This window comes from Sturnira hondurensis, unplaced genomic scaffold (assembly GCF_014824575.4).
Source record: "Sturnira hondurensis isolate 20B ecotype Veracruz unplaced genomic scaffold, ASM1482457v3 Scaffold0020237, whole genome shotgun sequence".
NCBI lineage: Eukaryota > Metazoa > Chordata > Mammalia > Chiroptera > Phyllostomidae > Sturnira > Sturnira hondurensis.
In genome coordinates, this window is record NW_028092868.1 from 2,626,132 (window position 1) to 2,644,989 (window position 18,858).

Below are 18,858 nucleotides of genomic sequence, written 5' to 3' on the forward strand. Positions count from 1 at the left end.
CAAAGGAAGAAGTCAGAAGTGACTTAAGTTTTCCTCTTATGTGATTGGGAGAAATAAGGTTCTGCTGAAAGAAATTGGAAGGTCGGGGGTGCAGAGCTAGTTGGACAAGCTGGACTGAAGCGGTTGGACATACATGTGGAAAAGGTGGAACAGACAACTGGTGAGGAGGACATGAGGCCTGAGACAGGTCATATCTGAAAAGTGTCTCTTCTCCTGCAAATAATAGTTGAAATAGAAGGAGCGGGTTGGTTTGATGTGGAAGAGGATAAAAGAGGCACTGTGGAAAATTTTGGAGGGGCTTCAGGAGGAGGAAAAGGTGGTAAAAGGTGGTAAAGGAGTTGGGTGTGGCTGTGGCAGGGTTTGTGTACCGAGGTAAGTAGTAACACGGGGATGGTGGTGGGTGAGGAGCACTTGTTGGATCTGAAGAGTTCCATTGTGTGGCTTTGCTGGTCACACCTGTTGTAGACGCGTTTGTTTATCCAGCAAATATTTAAGGAACCCTGATTACATTCCCAGGGCTGGGCATATGCTGTGTGAACAAGGTCTAAGTTCTCACAGGGCTTTCATTGTGGAGGAGAAGATAGACAAACAGCAAGGGAATGTTTGACTGTTACAGTTTTCATTTAATGGAGAGTAGGATGGCAGCTGGGGGAGCAGGGAGGTTAGTGGGGTGGAGGAATCAAGCAAAAAGGGAAAAGGACTCATGGACATGGACACCAGTGTGGTGATTGCCAGGGGGAGGGGGGTATAAGAGGACTAAATGGTAATGGGGAAAAATACAATAAATAAAAAAGTGAAATTTTCATTTAAAAATTAATAAGGTCTTTGACTAGGTGATTAATTTATATAGCTTAGAAATTAAAATGATAGAAAAAGATGTACACAGAGAAGTCTCAGACCCCACTGGTAACCTGATTTTAAAAAATCAGTTTCTGGCTCTGACCAGTGTGACTCAGTTTGTTGGGCATGTCCCTCAAAGCAAAAAGTCACTGGTTTGGTTCCTGGTCAGGGCACATTCCTGGGTTGCAGGTTCCGTTCCCAGTCAGGGCGTGTATGAGAGGCAGCAGATGGATGTTTCTCTCTCACACTGGTGTATCTCACCCTCTCTTTCCCTCCTTCTATAAAAGTAAATAGCCCTGGCTAGTGTGGCTCAGTGGATTGAGTACGGGCTGTGAAACAAAGGGTCGCTGGTTTGATTCCCAGTTAGGGCACGTGCCTGGGTTGCGGGCCAAGTCCCCAGTAGAGGACACATGAGAGGCAACCACACATTGATGTTTCTCTCCCACTCTTTCTCCTTCCCTTCCCCTCTCTCTAAAAATAAATAAATAAAATACTTTTAAAAATAAATAAATTAAAAAGTAAATAAATAAATCTTTTTAAAAATCAGTTTCTGTTCATCTTTCCAGTGTTTCTTTGGGTATTTATAAGACAATATTAATATATAATAATTTTAGATAGTAGAAGAATGAAACAGAATAGAACAAGGTAATGTGATAGGGAGTGATTGGGGGTGTTGCAGTATTAGGGTAGGTGAGCTAGTTCTTGGAGGGCGTGCTATTAGCCGAATACTAACTGGTTTGGCCATTCGCATTCAGCTGTCTGAGTGGTTTAGAGGGAACAGCCAACACCCTGGGAACACGCCTGGTGAGGCTGGAAAGTGGCTGGTAAGGTCAGGAGGCGAGTCAGGAGTCAGGTCACATAGGCCTTGGAGCCATGCAGTGGCTCTAAGCCATCTTTAAAAAGAGCACCGTGGCCACTATCTGGAGAACAGATTAGAAGTGGTAAGAGAAGAAGCAGGGACACCAGCAGGTGAGAGATGGTAGTCATTTGGACTAAGGCAGTAACTGGAAGTGTAGGAGAATAGATGGATTCAAGGACATATATTTGAAGCTGAGAAGAGATGAATTCCAGACGTATATTTGAACTTGGAAGGCCTCGTTGATGGATTGAGGGAGTGGTAGTGAAGATGTGCTGCGAGTGGGGTGAAATCATCATCACGGGGCATGCTGGGAGTTTCTGTGTTTCATAAACACCAAGCCAGCGACTTAGTCCCTTCTGCCTGGATGTTTTTTAACCGAAGTCTTTTTTGTATAGTTGCGGCTTATTTCCTGTCTCTGACTCTAAAAGATTAATAGACTCTAAAAGGTTCATTGAAGAATGTGACTGATCATTCCTGCTTTATTAGTCCTCCTCCCACTTCCCTTAGCATGACTTTTTAGTAAAACGTGACATTTCCATCTAATTTCAAGGAGATTAAAAGATAACGTGTTCCTTCCGTGAATAACAGCAGTCGGAGAACTTGGCGCTTCCCACACTGTCCCCTTGTTTTCTTCCCTCTCGCCCTACAGTCCTTATCTCAGCATCTACGTTCCTGTCTCTGTGTTGGTACTGAGAGCACTGCTCTCTCAGTTGAAGGCAAGATAAGACTTGTGTTTTGTTGGGTAATGAGATTTTCACCCAGAATCAGGTTTAAACAACATTTCTTTCCTAAAAATTTGAGAGCCTCCCCTCTGCCCCCTCATTGTGTGTTGATGGGCCCCAGAGAACATGCTGTTAAACTTAACTGCAAGGCTGCGGTGTGTGCCCTCTCTTCTAAACTCCCCTTAGGCCATAGTTTGCAAAGTCACTGGCCGGTGAGGGTGGAGTGTGCTAGGTGGCTAGTTTATGTGAAGGCAGCTGCCTCCTGTGGCCACACTGAAGAGACTTTATGCTCTGGTGAGGCTCTTCATCGGGCACGTGACCTCACTTCTGCACCTCAGAGATGACAGGAGGGTGATCCCCCAGTCCAGCCTGCCTCGGCAGTGGAGCGAGGAGTAAAACTCATTCTTGCCAGTCTAATTTCAAAGAAAAGTTCAAGTTGATTGTACACTACCTGCCTCCTGATCTGAGGAAACCAAAGTTCCCTTTAAATAGTAATGACTTTTTCTTTTTTAACTTCTTTTATTTTGAAATAATTTCAGACTTACAAAAAAGTTGTAAAAATCGTACAAAGAGTTTTTATTTGTTTATTTTTTAAGAAATATTTTATTTATTTATCTTTAGAGGGGAAAGGAAGGAGATAGGGAGAGAAATATCAATGTAGGGTTGCCTCTCTTGTGCCCCGTGCTGGGAACTGGCCTGCAAACCAGGCATGTGCCCTGACTGGGAATCGAACCACGATACTCTGGTTCACAGGCCCGTGCTCAATCCACTGGGCTACACCAGCCAGGGCTGAGTTTTTATTTATTTTTACCCAGAGTTATCAAATGTTATTATTTTACCACACTTGCTTTGTTATTCATTCTTCTTTTCTGTGTAGATATCATTCTTTGTTTCTTCTTATTTTTTATTTTTTTGTATTTTTCCATGACTATTTATCCCCCTTTCACCCCCGCAATCACCACACTGATGTCCATGTATCCATGAGTCCTTTTTCTTTCTGTTCAATCCCTTTCCCCCCAAATCCCCTCTCAGAGCTGTCCGCAGGTGATTGTAAATAATGCAACATATGTAAAGCCCAATAAACCAAAGCTCAACAAAATGAAGTGTGCCTGTAATGGATCATTAAAATGAATTTATTTCTTCTCTATTCAGTTCCATTGATCTTTATATCTATTTTTATGCCAATACCATGTCACCTTGATTACTGTAGCTTTATACCAAATTTTGAAATTAGCTAGTATAAGTGCTCCAACTTTGTTCATTATTTTTCAAAATTGTTTTGGCCATTCTAGTCTTTTCTTTTTCTTTTTTTTTAATTTATTTTTTAATTTTTAATTTTTTAAAATATATTTTATTGAATATGTCATTACAGTTGTCCCATTCCCCCCTTCACTCCCCTCCACCCTGCACACCCCTGCCCCCCGTTCCCCCCTTTTGTTCATGTCCATGTGTCACAAGTTCTTTAGATTCTGTATTTCCCATAGTATCCCTGCCCTCCCCCTTGTCTATTTTCTACCCACCGTCTATGCTACTTATTCTCTATATCTTCTCCCCCCTTCTCCTCCTCCCCTGTTGCTAACCCTCCATGTGATCTCTATTTATTTTCTTTTTAATAAATTTTCTAAATTATTTATTTATTTATCTTTAGAAGGGAAGGGAAGGAGAGAGGGAGAGAAATATCAATGTAAGGTTGCTTCTCGTGCATCCCCCTGCTGGGAACTGGCCTGCAATCCAGGCATGTGCCCTGACGGGAATCAAACCACGATCTTTTGGTTCACAGGCCTGTGCTCAATCCACTGAGCTATACCAGCCAGGGCTGATCTCCATTTCTATGGTTCTGCTCCCAATCTAGTTGTCCTCTTAGTTTGCTTTTGTTTTAGGTGTGATTGTTAATAACTGTGAGTTTGCTGTCCTTTCACTGTTCATATTTTTCATCTTCTTTTTCTTAGATAAGTCCCTTTAACATTTCATATAATAAGGGCTTGGTGATGATGAACTCCTTGAATTTGACCTCATCTGAGAAGCACTTTATCTGCCCTTATATTCTAAATGAAAGCTTTGCTGGATAGAGCAATCTTGGCTGTAGGTCTTTGGATTTCATGACTTGGAATACTTCTTGCCAGCCCCTTCTTGCCTGTAAGGTCTTTTTTGAGAAATCAGCTGATAGTCTGATGGGTACTCCTTTGTAGGTGACTGTCCCCTTATCTCTTGCTGCTTCTAGGATTCTCTCCTTCATTTCAGTCTTGGCTAATGTAATTATGATGTGCCTTGGTGTGTTCCTTCTTGGGTCCAACTTCTTTGGGACTCTCTGAGCTTCCTGGATTTCCTGGAAGTCTATTTCCTTTGCCAGACTGGGAAAGTTCTCCTTTATTATTTGGGCAAATAAGTTTTCCACTTGTTGCTCTTCCTCTTCCCCTTCTGGTACCCCTATAATTTGGATGTTGGAACGTTTAAAGATGTCCTGGAGGTTCCTAAGCCTCTCCTCATCTTTTTTGAATTCTTTTTTCTTCCTTCTTTTCTGTTTGGTTGTTTCTTTCCTCCTTCTGGTCCACTCCCTTGATTTGAGTCCCAGTTTCCTTTCCATTGCTCTTGGTTTCCTGTGCATTTCCCTTCATTTCAATTAGTTTAGCCTTCATTTGTTCCTCTAATTTGTGACTAAAATCAACCAGTTCTGTGAGCATCCTGATCACCAATATTTTGAACTGTGCATCTGAAAGGTTGGCTATTTCTTGGTCGCTTAGAATTATAGGCTCTGGGGCTTTGAGCTGTTCTTGAGACATAATGTTTTGGTCTGTTCACACCTGTTATATATGAGGGGCGGAGCCTTAGGTGTTCACCAGGGTGAGGCAACCCAGTTGCTGGGTTGTGATGCTGTACGTGGGGGCGGGGTCAGAGAGGGGAAAAAATGGCGCTTTGCTCTGCTTTCTCAGATTTCTGTCCCCTCTGCTGCTTCCCACAAGCAAATCGGGCTCCTCTGGTGCTGGTTCCCAGGTATATGGGCCTGTGTACCCTCCAGGACCCTGTGGGTCTCTCTAAGGAACTCTCTGTGAGCCTGGGAGCCTCTCCCAGCACCTCGACCCCGAAAGTCTTTCCAGTTGGTGCTTTCAGGCTCTAATTCCCGTCACTGGGGCCCTAGCCTGAGCAGACTGTCTCACTGTTCACTCCTTCGCTTGGTTTATCTACACACGAATGTGTGACCTCGGTTAGTCAGCAGCCCTGCGCCCTCACTGGGTCCACCCCTTGCCACCCCGTGTCTGGGATCTGTCAACTGCTGCCACCTATGCTCCTGGGTAGCTCCTGGGTCAGTGGGACCAAATGATCTTTCCTGTGCGACCCAGCTCCGCAGCTGACTCCGCCCCCCTTACCGCTCTGGCTGAATGGTTCGTTGTTGTTGGACTTCTGTACAGTTCAATTTTCTGTGTTTTGGCTGCGTTTTTGTTACTAAAACTTTGTTGTCTTTAAACTTAGTTGTGCGTGGAGGCACAGTGTTTTTACCTACGCCTCCATCTTGGCTGGAAGTCTGACCATTCTAGTCTTTAAAAAATTATTGTTTGATTTCTTAGAGAGAAAAAGGGAGGGAGAGAGAGAAACATTGGTTTGTTCCACTTATTTTTGCATTCATTGGTTAATTCTTGTATGTGCCCTGACCAGGGATTGAACCCACAACCTTGGCATATTGGAACGATGTTCTAACCAGCTGAGCTACCCAGCCAGGGTCCATTCTAGTCTTTTCAGTTTCCATAAGTTTTAGGATCAGCTTGTCAATGTCTCCAGAGAAGCCTGCTGGGATTTTGATAGGAATTGCATTTATTCCGTAGATAAATTTGGGAAGAATTGCCATTTTAACAGTATTGAGTCTTTCAATTCATGCATGTTATATCTCTCCATATATTGAGGTTTTTAATTTCTCTCAACAATGCTTTGTAGTTTTTAATGTACTTTTGTTAAATTCATTTTTAAGTATTCTTGTTATGAATGGAATTTAATTTACTTGCTTATTAGTATATAGAAATAAAGTTATTTTTATGTATTGATCTTGTATCTTACAATCTTTCTAAACCTGCGTATTTTAGTAGGTTTTGTGTAGATTTCTATATGCAAGATAAGATCATGTTCCTGAAAATAAAGGCAGTTTTACTTCTTCCTTTGCAGTCTATGTGGCTTTGATTTCTTTTTCTTGCCTTATTTCACTGGGTGTATTTCTGGCACAATGTTGAATAGAAATGAGAGTAGAAATCTTTGCCTTGTTCCCAGCCTTGGAGCGAAGGCATCTAGTGTTTCACTACTAAGTGTGATGTTTGTTGTTTCTGTGATCTTATGACATGTCCCTATCAAATTTGAATATTTCCTTACTCTTTACAGCATATTTCAGGCTCATCTAGTGTTTTTCCTTCCCCAAAGATCTTCCAGATGATCTTCTTAATGGTTTTTCCATTAACCTATTAAAAAACATCTTGAGAGCTTTTTCAGAGCTTTTTCAGAGCTTTTTCAGACTTTTCTTCCTAAGAACTCTTTCCTTAGCTGCTCTAACCTTGCTCTTCAATTGGACATTTTCCTGTTTGGACGTTGAGGAATTTAGCGAGAAACAGGCCTGTTTATTCTAAACTTGAACTCTTGTATCCCTATTTGCTCTTCTGTTTTCCAGGGAAGTGTAGGAGCAAGAAAGGTGTAAGCTTAGTAGCTCTTTAAAATATGTTAGATTATTCAAAATAATATTTTCCAGATGAGGTCAGTTTATTTGCTCTTAAAATAAGTTCCTTGTAAGCTGTTTACTGGAGGATCAGCTAATGGTGGGCCCTCTGGACTTAGAGCAAGTAGGAATGCCTTCGTTTATCCCTAAGTGTAGTGGTGGTATGTGGCTAAAAAAAGGTATGTAGATTGAATGAAAGTAATGGAGCTTGTGAATCCTTTCAGTTTACATAATTACCAATTATTATAAGTTTAGATTTGCTTAAATTGGGTGTTTCGGAAATAAAGCTTTCATGAGTGGCCTGTGTGAGGCCTTCTACAAATACAAATACCTTTTCTCCTTGTTCTTGTCCCCTAGGAGGTGGGAAACCTGTCTCTTCGGTTCTAAAGGCACACACGCAGACATAGCACATTTGTGCCATCTCGGTGCCCGTAGTAAAAGCTGGGAGGAGGGTCTCACAGCCACTGTGCTGGAGCCCTGTGTACACTACAGGGGGCAGGTTTTATGATCTTGCAGAAGAACTGCCTTCCGAGTGTGTGCTGGCTACGGGACCTGGGTGCCAGACGCGATGTGCGCCCCTGGACCTTGATTTTATGGCAGAAACCACTATTCTTAATGTGTTAGATTTTGAAACTATTTTCTCACTTCCTCTACTTTTATATTTTGGGCCTTCTAAAGCTTTTTGAAGTTGGTCACTGCATTGGTGACGTGGTCATTTCCTAGCACTTGAGTGGCAGTGCGGTTGAGGGCAGGGTACAGGAAAAGGTTGAGGGTAGGGTACAGGAAAAGGTGACCTGTGGCAGCAGTCAGTGGACCTGCGACATTCTAACTAGGTCTCTGCTTCCCCATCATGTGGACTTTTGGTTTCATCAGGAATCTCTGTAAGGAGAAAGGTGAGAGTTGCTTTTAGCAACCATCTTTCCCTTGTCTACAAATACTACTTCTGAACCAAAAATAGTGATGCCAGATTGGAGCATTTATATGTGATACTGTTTACTTCGTGTTCTTAAAGCTACTCACTGCAGAATATCTGACAGATTTGTCTTTGCTTGGCAGTTCCCAATGCAGCCATCTTAGCCAACCCTGGGTGTCTCTTATTAGCTGTGGAACTATTTCTCAAAAAGAGATTTACAGAAACGTCTTCTTACCTGCTTGTCCATATATGCTTCTCTGGGAAGGCAGGTGGCCTTTTTCCAAGTTGCCACCCTGCTCATCATGAGGACAATGAGAGGGAACAAGGAGTGAGAAATGGCCATTGCAGAGACACATGAGATCTGGAATCCTGTAGAGAGAAGAGAATCCACTTTACTCTGGACTTGCCCATCAGACCTGCTTGACATTCTGCCTGGAAGCAGGCCACCCACAGCTTTGCCTTCCTCTTCCTTGTTTGTGTTGGGGGTTAAGTCAACTAGATGCCAAGCCAGTTGTGTTCGGTGTTCCTGGCACTGAGGATGCAACCAGTTCACTGTAGAGAGGTGGACCTCTTCCCCCAGCCCTGGGTGATGTGCAATGGGTACCCAAGGCCACGAGGGACAGTGGGGTTGGCTGTGGGGTGGTGAGAATGCAGTGGCACGCTCTCAGCCACTTCACCCGTGAAGGCACTCAGCATAAACAGTGCAACGGTGTTTCCAACCTGGCTTTTGTTTACACCCAGAAGCTTAAGGATGATTGAGGGGGTAGTGACGGAGTGTGTGTTTTCACTCCTACTTAAGAGGCATTGTGGAGTCAGGCAAACTGGAGTTTTAATCTAGGCAACACTAATTGGTTGTTTAGTTATAGAAGAGTTACTTAGCTTTGCTGAGTCTCAGATTCATCATCACGAAAGAGAATGTGAGGTATTTGTGAGGATTAAATGAAATAATACAGGCAAAATGCCTAGCACCTGATACCTGGCATTTGTTAGGTGCCCAGACGAGTGTTCATTGGTGCTAGTGTTTTCCCCTTCATTTACTGTACTTTTTCAGTTTATTCATTCAACAGAGTATTGAGCACTTACTGTATGCCAACCCTGTACTGGGACATCAGCTGGTGTCCTTCTCTAGGTGGATGAGTAGTCCATAATTAAAGCTCAGTACAGTAAAATCAGTCATGGTGGCACACACAGAGATGAGATGTTCTGTTTAAACCAAGGAGTCCAGGAAGGCTACCTGGAGAAGGTGATATTCAAGAGTAAAGGGCTCTGGGAAGTGGCCCTAGAAAGGACATGAAGATCTGTGATAACAGAATGTACACGAGGAACCACAAGTGTGGTATTTTTCGGATAGTACCTGCCCGAAGCTTCATTTTCTTAGCCCCTTTCTCCCATCACTCTGGTGTGTCTGTTGTGTTTGTTGTGTTATATCGGTGGGGCAAGACGTGGAGTCCTGAAAGAGGGCAGCAGGAGCTGGGACTGTGAGTCTGTTGAACGTACACAGCATACACTCTCCCGTGTGTTCCACCAAAGCCACCGCAGGCTTGGCTCTTTCCTTTGTGTGCATTCTCCACTCTCTGTACATGGAATGTAATTGTTCCCTGCACCGTGTTTCCAGAGTTCAGACTTGGTGGAGGGCCTTTCTCTGTCACCTTAATTTGAGGTCACGGGCATCAAAATCTAGTTGTAGCCCTTATGCTGTCTTTGGCCCTCCCTCGTTTCCCGTGTCAGCGGTGATGAGTTGTGGGGTCTGTGCTCTACATAGGGCAGACGTGTAGGCAAAGAGGGCGATGCCGTGCGGCTTCTGCAGCTCTTTGCTGGCAGACGACACCAGCAGTTCCCTTGGCTGTAAAGTGCAATCGTGGATTTTCCTTTGCCATTGTTCTCTTATCAGAATACAAGGTCCTCTCCCTGTTGAAGCTTGCATATTTTTATATTTCAGTTTTTTTAATATTTATTGATTTTATGGGGATGACCTGAAGTTTGTGTTTTAAATGTAACTTGAACAAAAAAATTCTCTGTGAATTCCCTCTAGCCACTCTGAAAACACTTGGGGAGGCCAGGGTCCCAGTCAGAATTATCCTGGATGAAGGACTTCTTGTAGAGGGCCTTGTTCTCTCTACCCCTAACCTGCCCCCCCCAAGATGCTTCCGTGAAAGTAGGCCCACCTTTCCTGTGGTTGTGAAAACTGGAGAATATTTTGTGCGTGTGATTTAGAAAGTAAGTGGCCGGGCTGAGTAGACTGTTTGGAACCCAGAACTACTGGCTAGGTCAGAGAGTTTGCCTTAGCAGAAACACTGAGTGAGCAAACGTGTGAGACGGGGTCGTCATCCCCGGGATCAGCCCAGACCCAAGCCTGGGATCCGCAGTGAAGAAAACTCCTGTCCTCTCTTGCCTCTCTAGCCTCTCTACTCTGCTCTCTGGACTCTCCTGACCCGTTGAGGTTGCTGTGGAGAAAGTCATTTAAAGTAAAAACAATGTTGGTGTCTGCTTCCATTTTGTTTCTTCTCTTTACCACCAACACGTGGGATGGAATGTAAGTCTCTACAGCTGACAAGACTCTTGCAGAGGGGAAGCTGCTGCCTCAGCTCCAGATGAACTCCAGGTCAGCGGGGGAATCCTCTGCCCGTATCTGAACTTGCCACCCTTAACCACAAAGAACAGACCGTACCAGGGGCTGCCGAGAGTTAGTCAGGGAGGAGTACGTGTAAAATATGTTTCTGGAGTGATCTTTGACCTTTCAGAATTGGTTGGTGAGGAGGAAGATATTGGTGTGTTTCTCTGCCACCCCCAGATTTGTCTTATTCCTAGCCACACTGGTGTTAGGTGAGGGAAGGAAGCCACTCACGGAAAGTCGTGGCTGGGGAGAGAGGAAGGTGTTTTTTGTTGTTGTTTTTGGTTTCTTTGGGGAGAGAGGAAAGAGCTCTCTGAGTGAGAGTGGCAACTCATGAGCAGACTCACAGTGATGGGGCCTTAATGTCCCAGTCCTTGGGATTTCACCGGTTCCAACCCTGTTGCCAGGTTTGATCGCAGCAAGGACAGCAGGAAAGCCACTGAAAACACCCTAGGACCCCAGTGTTCTTCTCTCAGAGCCCCAGACGATGATGACCAAAACAGACCACCCAAGAAATACCGAGGTGGAACTTTTGCTTCCCCGAGGACCACTGTATCAGCAGCGTGTTTGTCGCCCTGGCTCTGTCCCATTCCTAGTCATCTCTCTCTCCTTAGGCTGACGGACTTCAAGGATGCAGCCGCTGCTGTTGGAGATGCGTGGCACCGTACCTGAGCCGGGCCATGAGGTCATGCGGCCGTGATGTGGGCCCCTCATGGCCTCAGCAGGAGCAGAGCACCTACAGTATTGGTCTCCGCCAGGGAAACAGCTTTAAGCAGAGTGGTCCCTCAGGCACAGTGCCCACCCTGCCACCCGAGAAACCCTCTGAGGGCAAGGCCTGGTCTCAGGCTCAGCGACAGGTTAAGCCAGTCTGGAAGCTGGAGAAGAAACACGTGGGGACCCTTTCAGCAAGGTTGAGCCCACGCCTTTTGGGTGTCTCACCCCAGCCTGCCTATTTCTTTTGCCCCAGAACTTCATGTAGCTCTGGGACCACAGCTGCCCTTACAGGCCATCGCAGCTCCTGGTACCTGCCTTCTCTGTGGGTACCCGGCTTGTTCAGCAATACCCTGCTGTACCGTTCCAGCTGTGGGCACAGAAGTTACCAGCATCTGCAGTCTTTCTGCTTACATTCAAGCCCATCAGAAAAAAGACCTTTTCCTCTCCATCAAAAGCACCTTCCTGTCAGACTCACTGCCAATAAAGCCACTTCTTTCCCGGTCTCCGCCATGGCCCAGCCCATGGCATCCTGCCCCGCAGACCCATACCTCTCACTGGGAGCAGCGGGGGAGAACCCTTCAGGGAAGAGACTGGCTTCTGCCATCTCAGGGAAGATGCTATCTCCACTCTCCTCCTCCTCCTACAAGCCTGTGCTAAATAACAACTCCTTCTTGCGGCCAAATAGCACTAAAGTGCCTTTCTCACAGGCCACAGAGGGCCTAAAGCCAGTACCCTCACCCAAGATCCAGCTTGTCTCCTGGAATCACTCAGGGGGCACTGGAGACTGTGCTCTCCAGCCTACTGAACACAGGGTACCCAAGAGCAATGGCATTGTCCTACATGGTGCCCTTGCACACAGCCCCCTGCCGACCCCTGGCTCCTTAGACACTTCCACCACCAGTGTTGCCTCCCCCCAGCTCAACCAGGGTAACATAGCCGTGAGGATAAAGCCACATCCCTGTGGCCTGGATGGCGACTTTGTCCCCCAGGTTCTAACCAAGGAGGTTCAATTCACCGAGGCTGTGAGGAAGTTCACTACAAGTGGCTTTGAGAAGCTGAGGCCAGGCTACCAGTTTGAGCCATCTGGCTCAGTGAACCCCAGCTCGCAGTGGAGTCTCCTCAACAGGAACAGTCGGTGGAAGCCTCCCATGGTAGGCCAGCAGCTCCCTCAGGAGGGTGCTGGGGCAGCTGGGATCCTCCCTGGAGCCTCGGACACCTTGGAGTTGGACAGTACAGTCATTTGTACCAAACGCATCAGCATTCACCTCCTTGCCTCACACAACAGCGGGCTCAGCCGCAGCCCTGCCCGTGGTTCTGTGATCGATTCCTCACCACTTGGAGAAGACAAAACACCAGTTCTGCCTTGTCCCCGCCAGCCCTTTGGCTTAGCTGATGTGGCCACCCGTCTGTCTTCCATCCATCTGGGCCACCTTGGGAAGGAGGGGCCTAAAGAAGCCAGGGAGCTAGACTCACCTGCTAAGGATATTGGGTAAGTTGGAGAAAGTTTTTTGTTCATTTAGATCAGTAGGATGCATATATTAAAATTTGCTGACACCGACCCGGTGTCTCTGAAGGTTGGTTCTATTTTTTAGCTGCCCAGAATTACGGCTTTCACTTCAGGACAGAGGTCAGCAAACCACAGCCTTCAGGCCAAATCCTGCACACTGCCTGCTTCCGTAAAGTTTTATTGAAATGCAGCCGGACCCGTTGAGTTACTACTATCTGCGGCAGCTCCCTGTTGCAGTGGTAGGGCTGATGAGTTGTGACAGTAAGGCCCCAAAGCTGAAAATATTTACTGTCTGGTCCTTCAGAGGGAGAGTTTGCTGACCCCTACTTTAGATTATAGCCAGGGAGAAATAAAAATTCCAAACCCCACAAGTTGGGGCCTGTGACTTTTCTACTTAATTCCAAACCAAATCAGGTCGTCAGTCGTTCCTGGTAGGGCAGCCGCTTCAGACGTGGGGCATACACGTGTGTACCTGGTTTCTTCTCCTGGCTCCCTGTCACTGCCGTGGTTCACCGAGGCCTGCCTTGCTCTGAGTTCCCAGACAGCAGCCTAGGGGCTTCGAAGTCCATTACCAGACATTTGTGGCTGGTGTTTTGGACCTTTATGCCTTGAGGGACTTCAAAGGAGATAAAGGACGTAGTGCGGCTCTGTAGGACGGAGGCTATAGGGTTGAGGAACCATTATGGCCGGGCCTAAGCTCTGGGGATGAGAGAAGTGAAGTGTGAGATTCAGACAAGAGACAGCAGGTTGGTGACTGGGAAAGAAACAGACACTGGGGATGATGAAGCAGTGAGAATCTAACTGTGACCTCTGTCATGGAACTGGCTGGGCTGGGGCATGACGCTTTCTTACAGTTCAGCTGCTGACCTCCAGCTGGACCAGGTTGAGGCTGAAGATCTAGAAGAAGAGCTGGTGGATGGTTTGGAAGACTGCTGTAGCCATGATGAGAATGAAGAGGAGGAGGGTAAGTAGGGGACCCTCTCACGACCAGCTGGGAGTTGGTCACCACCCACTAGGGAAGGGGGCTAGCAGTGGTTACCAGGTCTTTGACCCACTTTACCACCCGCATTCTTCATTTGCCTCAGGGATCCAAGGGTGGTGTGTAGTGGCTTTTGAGGGACTTGGTTCTCTAGTCCTCCTGCCCCACCAGTCTTGCCTTCTCCCCGCTGCTATCGAGCTGGAGGAAGGCAGTGCAGGGCAGCAGGGTGGTGCTTGTGGCCCTGCGGGAAGGCTGAGCCAATATGTCCAAGGAAGGGCTACCTCGGTTTTGTGGGTGTGTGTCGCAGCCTCTCCCATTCACAACCTCTCTGCTTCCCCCAACCACCAGGAGAGTCGGAGCGCTCCTCCTTCAGTTCTGTGTCTTCCAGCGAGTCGGTAGCTGTGATCTCTCGGTGAGTGCTGGTTGTGTAGATCACTGGTAGATGCTCATTTTTTGTCTCTTTTAAGATTATGAAGAGATTAACTATCTAAGTAATTAATGGCCCTGTTGACCTTCACTCGTTTTTACCAAATTTTTACGTTTAGGACTTTAATGTTCAAGTAAGGAGCAATGGAAGGCGCCAGAAACATATTTCGTCAATTGGACTTAAGAATAGTACCATGTTTCTTAGGCTACGATTCAGTCTTTCGGCTCTAAGAAATTGCTCACATAAAAAGAAAATAATTTCAAGAAGTGGTTAGAACATGAATAATTAGTGAAGAAACAGTGTTTGAGGTAAATTACTAGTTGGGCCACCCACATGAGGATAATTGCCACCTCACATTATACGTGTGCTCCACTGTCAGAAGCAGCCCGAGACACTTACCATGATTGGAGCCTTTTGAACTGCTCTCTTGCTGCCTTCTGAGGTTAGTTTTATATTGTGAAATAAGACTGGCATTAGCCTTAATAATAACAGATTGAATTAAAAATTCTCCAGCTTTAATCCAGCTTTTTATCGACCGCCCTTGGCGGAGTCCGAGTGATGCCGATCTGCCTCTAACTAGGGGACCAGAAAGCTGCTCTTTAACGTAAGCCCTTCTTTGGTGAAACAGGTAGCTGCAGGTGTTGCATCTAGTTGAGATGGGGTGTTAGGGGAAAGGAAGGAGTGCAGGACTGTTAGGGCATGTCACTGGGCTAAAGATTTTTAGAATCTGCCAAAGGATCATGTACACCACCTCTCAGGGTGGAAAGTTAACATTCTTCAGCAGCATCTTCCTTGTCCCCCTCGCCACTTCCAACACTGTCTCTCAGTATGAGGCTCTGTCATCAGTTATGTTGTTTTGTTAAATATTAAAAAGACCCCCCCACACCAAAGTATTGGGTTGGCCAAAAAGTGCCTGTGGTTTTCTCCGTAAAATAAGAGACACGTTTTTCATTTTCCCAATAACTTTACTGATTTGGGTATTTTGAGTTATGTCAGCTGTCCCGCACGTGGTAGAAGGTTGATTGTTCTCGACCAGTGTCTCGGTTCCATCACTGTCAACCTCAGCTGGTCTGCCCCACCGCCGAGTGTGGTCCAGTGAGAAGTCTCCAGCGCGAAACTGCACAAACTGCTTTGGACATGTTTGTTCAGTCATAGCACCTTCTCCGTACACTGCGCAAATCTTTTTTGTTTTGTTTTGTTTTTTGCAAAAAAAATCTTTTGTTTTTTTGCAGTGTTTCAGTTGCATTTATTTTCTTGAAATAACGAAGCATAACATGCTGAAAATGTTGTGTATATTCTTCTATCTTCAGTGTTAAAATGGTGACACAAAAATTCACCAACTTTGATGTTTTGGGGTCTTTTGTTTTATTTATTTATTTTTAAAAAATATTTTATTTATTTATCTTTAGAGGGGAAGGGAAGGAGAGAGGAAGGAAACATCAATGTATGGTTGCTTCTCATGCATCCCCTGCAGGGAACTGGCTCCTGCCGGAAACTGGCCTGCAACCCAAGCATGTGCCCTGACTGGGAATCGAACCGGGATCTTCTGGTTCGCAGGCCCGCACTCAATCCACTGAGCTATACCAGCCAGGGCTTGGGGTTTTTTGTTTTAATACATGCTGATATGACAGCTGTCAAAATACAGTCGAACAAAATTGTTTCAAATGAAGTTAAAGACAACTAAGCACTAGTAGAGCCATCTTACAGAAAAAACCAAAAGAACTTTTTGGTCAACCTAATACTAAACATTAAAGGTTTTTTTTCTTTTTAAAAATAACTTATACTATAAAGTAGAAGAAAAAAATATATAGTTTCTTATTGTGTGTATGCATAATTGGTGAGTTTTGTTTTTTTACTGTATTTTTAATTAAAAATTATCATTCTAGCTTCAAGAAATTCAGTGACATGTATTGAGGGAGCAGCCAGACTCAGGTTGTCTCTCTGTGTGTCAGCTGGGCCTTAGATGAAGCTAAGAGTAGAAGGAGCTTTTCATGCCTTGGTTAGTATGGACGAAGCAAGCTGCATCTCTGAATATGACAGTGGCAGCAGCTCTACCAATCACAGAGCCCCAAACCAGCAAGGAGGAGAGAGCTGTTGGGAAAATGGAGAGACAGAACTGGACTTTCTGTGAAGGTTGATAGAAATCCTGTCATAGGTACCTTGCCTCTGGTGCATCATTTCTGTTACTTTAAGCCTAATCCATCCTCCTTTCAGAAAAGCAACGGTACTTCTGGATGGATGTATTGGATGTTGACTAAGCACGCCCACTCTCTATAAGAGAAAAAACATTTGACATGTAATTGAATTGACTTGGAGTCCCACCTTTTTCATGCTTAAGGGTGATTTAGGTTTGAGTTTTCAGGCTACTTCAAATCAGCTGCATAGTCTCTTATTTAACCTCTCTGATTTTATAAGATGAAATTCACAAAAGGTGTTGGTTAGTAATTTGTTCATTCATTAATTTAACTCCTACAAAATGCACAGAACTTCTTATTTATTTGAGGCTTAAAATGTTATTTATCTGAGGCTTTTCAGGCACGTGGAGGTTGAGGAATTTCAGCCACTTTGCATTTTAAGGATGACTAAAATCAGAAATGCTTTTGGATTGCTAAAATCTTATTTTTCTTTATGAAAGATTTACTTTTTTACAATATTATAGAATATTTGGCAATTACAGGAAGATCATTGAAAACAGTGCTTCTTTTTCTGTAGCCAGTAATAGTTTATTGCATTTCCAGTTCCATATTTGTTTTTCTGAGAATCGTGTAACTTTAGAGATGGAGGTCATCAAGTCCAGCCTCTTTTTTCAGATGTCAAAGTCAAGGACAAGAGACTTTAAGTATCTTGCAAGGTCATGGTTTGCAGCACTGCTAGATCAGAAGCCAAGTCTCTTGAGGACAAGTCCAATACACTTGAGAGGCAGCTAACAAAAAGCTTCTGTCTGTCATTTTATTATTAAACCTTTGATTTTGAGACTATTGTAGATTAATATTCAGTTATAAGAAATAATTAGTAGAGATCCCAGAATTCTTTACACAGTTTCCCCCATGGTAACCTCTTGCAAAACTGTGGCATATTGTAGTACAACCAAGATACCAATGTTCGTCAAGACATATTTCCATTACTGCAAGAATCCCTGCCGGTGCTTCAATAGCCACACCTGCTTTCCTCCTACTCCATCCCCTCTTAGCCCCTGACAACCACTAATTTGTCCCATACTTTTGTCATTTCAAGAATGTTACACAAACGGAATGATAGTCATATGTAACCTTTGGGGCTTGGCTTTTTTTACTCAGCACATCCTGTGCCCCAGGTTGTTGCACATGCCAATGGTTCATTCCTTCTCGTTGCTGAGCAGTATCCTGTGGTATGGACACACCCAGCTTGTTTGACCATTCACCTGTTGAAGGCTGTTTGGATTGTTTCAAGTTTTAGGCTATTATAAATAAACCATCGTGTACATATTTTTGCATGAACATAGTCTTCATCTCTCTAAGATAAATGCCCAGGAGTGCATGTGTAGCTTTGGAAGAAACTGCCAAAATGTTTTCAGAGTGGAAATACCATTTTACATTCCTTTCTTTGCTTTTTATTTTTCAGTCGAGGTTGACATATAGTATTGTCTGATTTCAGTTGTCTTTGTTTTTAAATTAACTCATTCTCCTTATTTTTTAGATCTTAAGTCCTGATAGTAAACTAAAAGCCTTTTAAGCAAAATATTTTGGAAATGAGGAAGAGTCAAATTAATTGAAATTATTTAATTAGGAATGAATATTTAACTTGACACAGTACAATTCATTAAAAACCTCTAATATTTAAAAGGCTAATGTTTTACATATAGTTCCTATTTCTGTTGTGCTGCAGACTATAAGGTAGAATGGCTTTTTATAAACTAAGTAGTTTATAAAATTTTTAAAAAGATTTTATTTTTATTTATTTTTTTAAATATATTTTTTGAAGTTCCTTTTTATTTATTTTTTTAAAATTTTATTTATTTATCTTTAGAGGGGAAGGGAAGGAGAGAGGGAGAGAAATATCAATGTATGGTTGCCTCTCATGCATCCCCTGCCGGGAACTGGGAACTGGCAACTGGCCTGCAACCCAGGCATGTGCTCTGACTGGGAATCGAACCGCGATACTCTGGTTCACAGGCCCTCGCTCAATCCACTGAGCTACACCAGCCAGGGCTCTATTTTTTTTAAATATATTTTATTGACTGCCGCGGTCCAGCCGCAGCCCATCTAAGGGTCCTCAGGTGAGAGTAGGCGTCGGCGCTGGGTAACAGGCAACTACACAGCTCAAAGGCAGGTGAAGCACTGTTCCGTTTATTGCAAGTACAAGCTGATTTTTTATATTTTCATTTTTGGCATAGATTAACATTTACAGGTGTACAGCATGATCAGTTAAGCAGAAAAAATCAATACAAAGGTAACCAGGAAAATACGAAAGTTCCCATAGTTTCACTTTTGTTAAACAAAAGTTATTTTGACCAGGAAAACCATTAATCAGACAATTTGAAATAGTTCTATGTATACAGTTTAAATGTCTTATTGTTTATTAAAGTTCTCAGAAATAGTCATTGGCAACAGGTACGCT

At 44.3% G+C, this 18,858-nt stretch overlaps 1 protein-coding gene across 1 annotated transcript in view; it reads left to right on the plus strand.

The window, feature by feature from the left end:
- Positions 1-18,858, plus strand: part of TTLL4 (tubulin tyrosine ligase like 4) — a 43,180-nt gene that overhangs the window by 7,581 nt on the left and 16,741 nt on the right. Inside the window, 4 exon segments of the mRNA XM_037029167.1 lie at positions 11,043-11,371; positions 11,373-12,838; positions 13,711-13,820; positions 14,184-14,247. Of these exon segments, the coding sequence (XP_036885062.1) occupies positions 11,348-11,371; positions 11,373-12,838; positions 13,711-13,820; positions 14,184-14,247 (1,664 nt within the window). The 5' untranslated portion in view covers positions 11,043-11,347.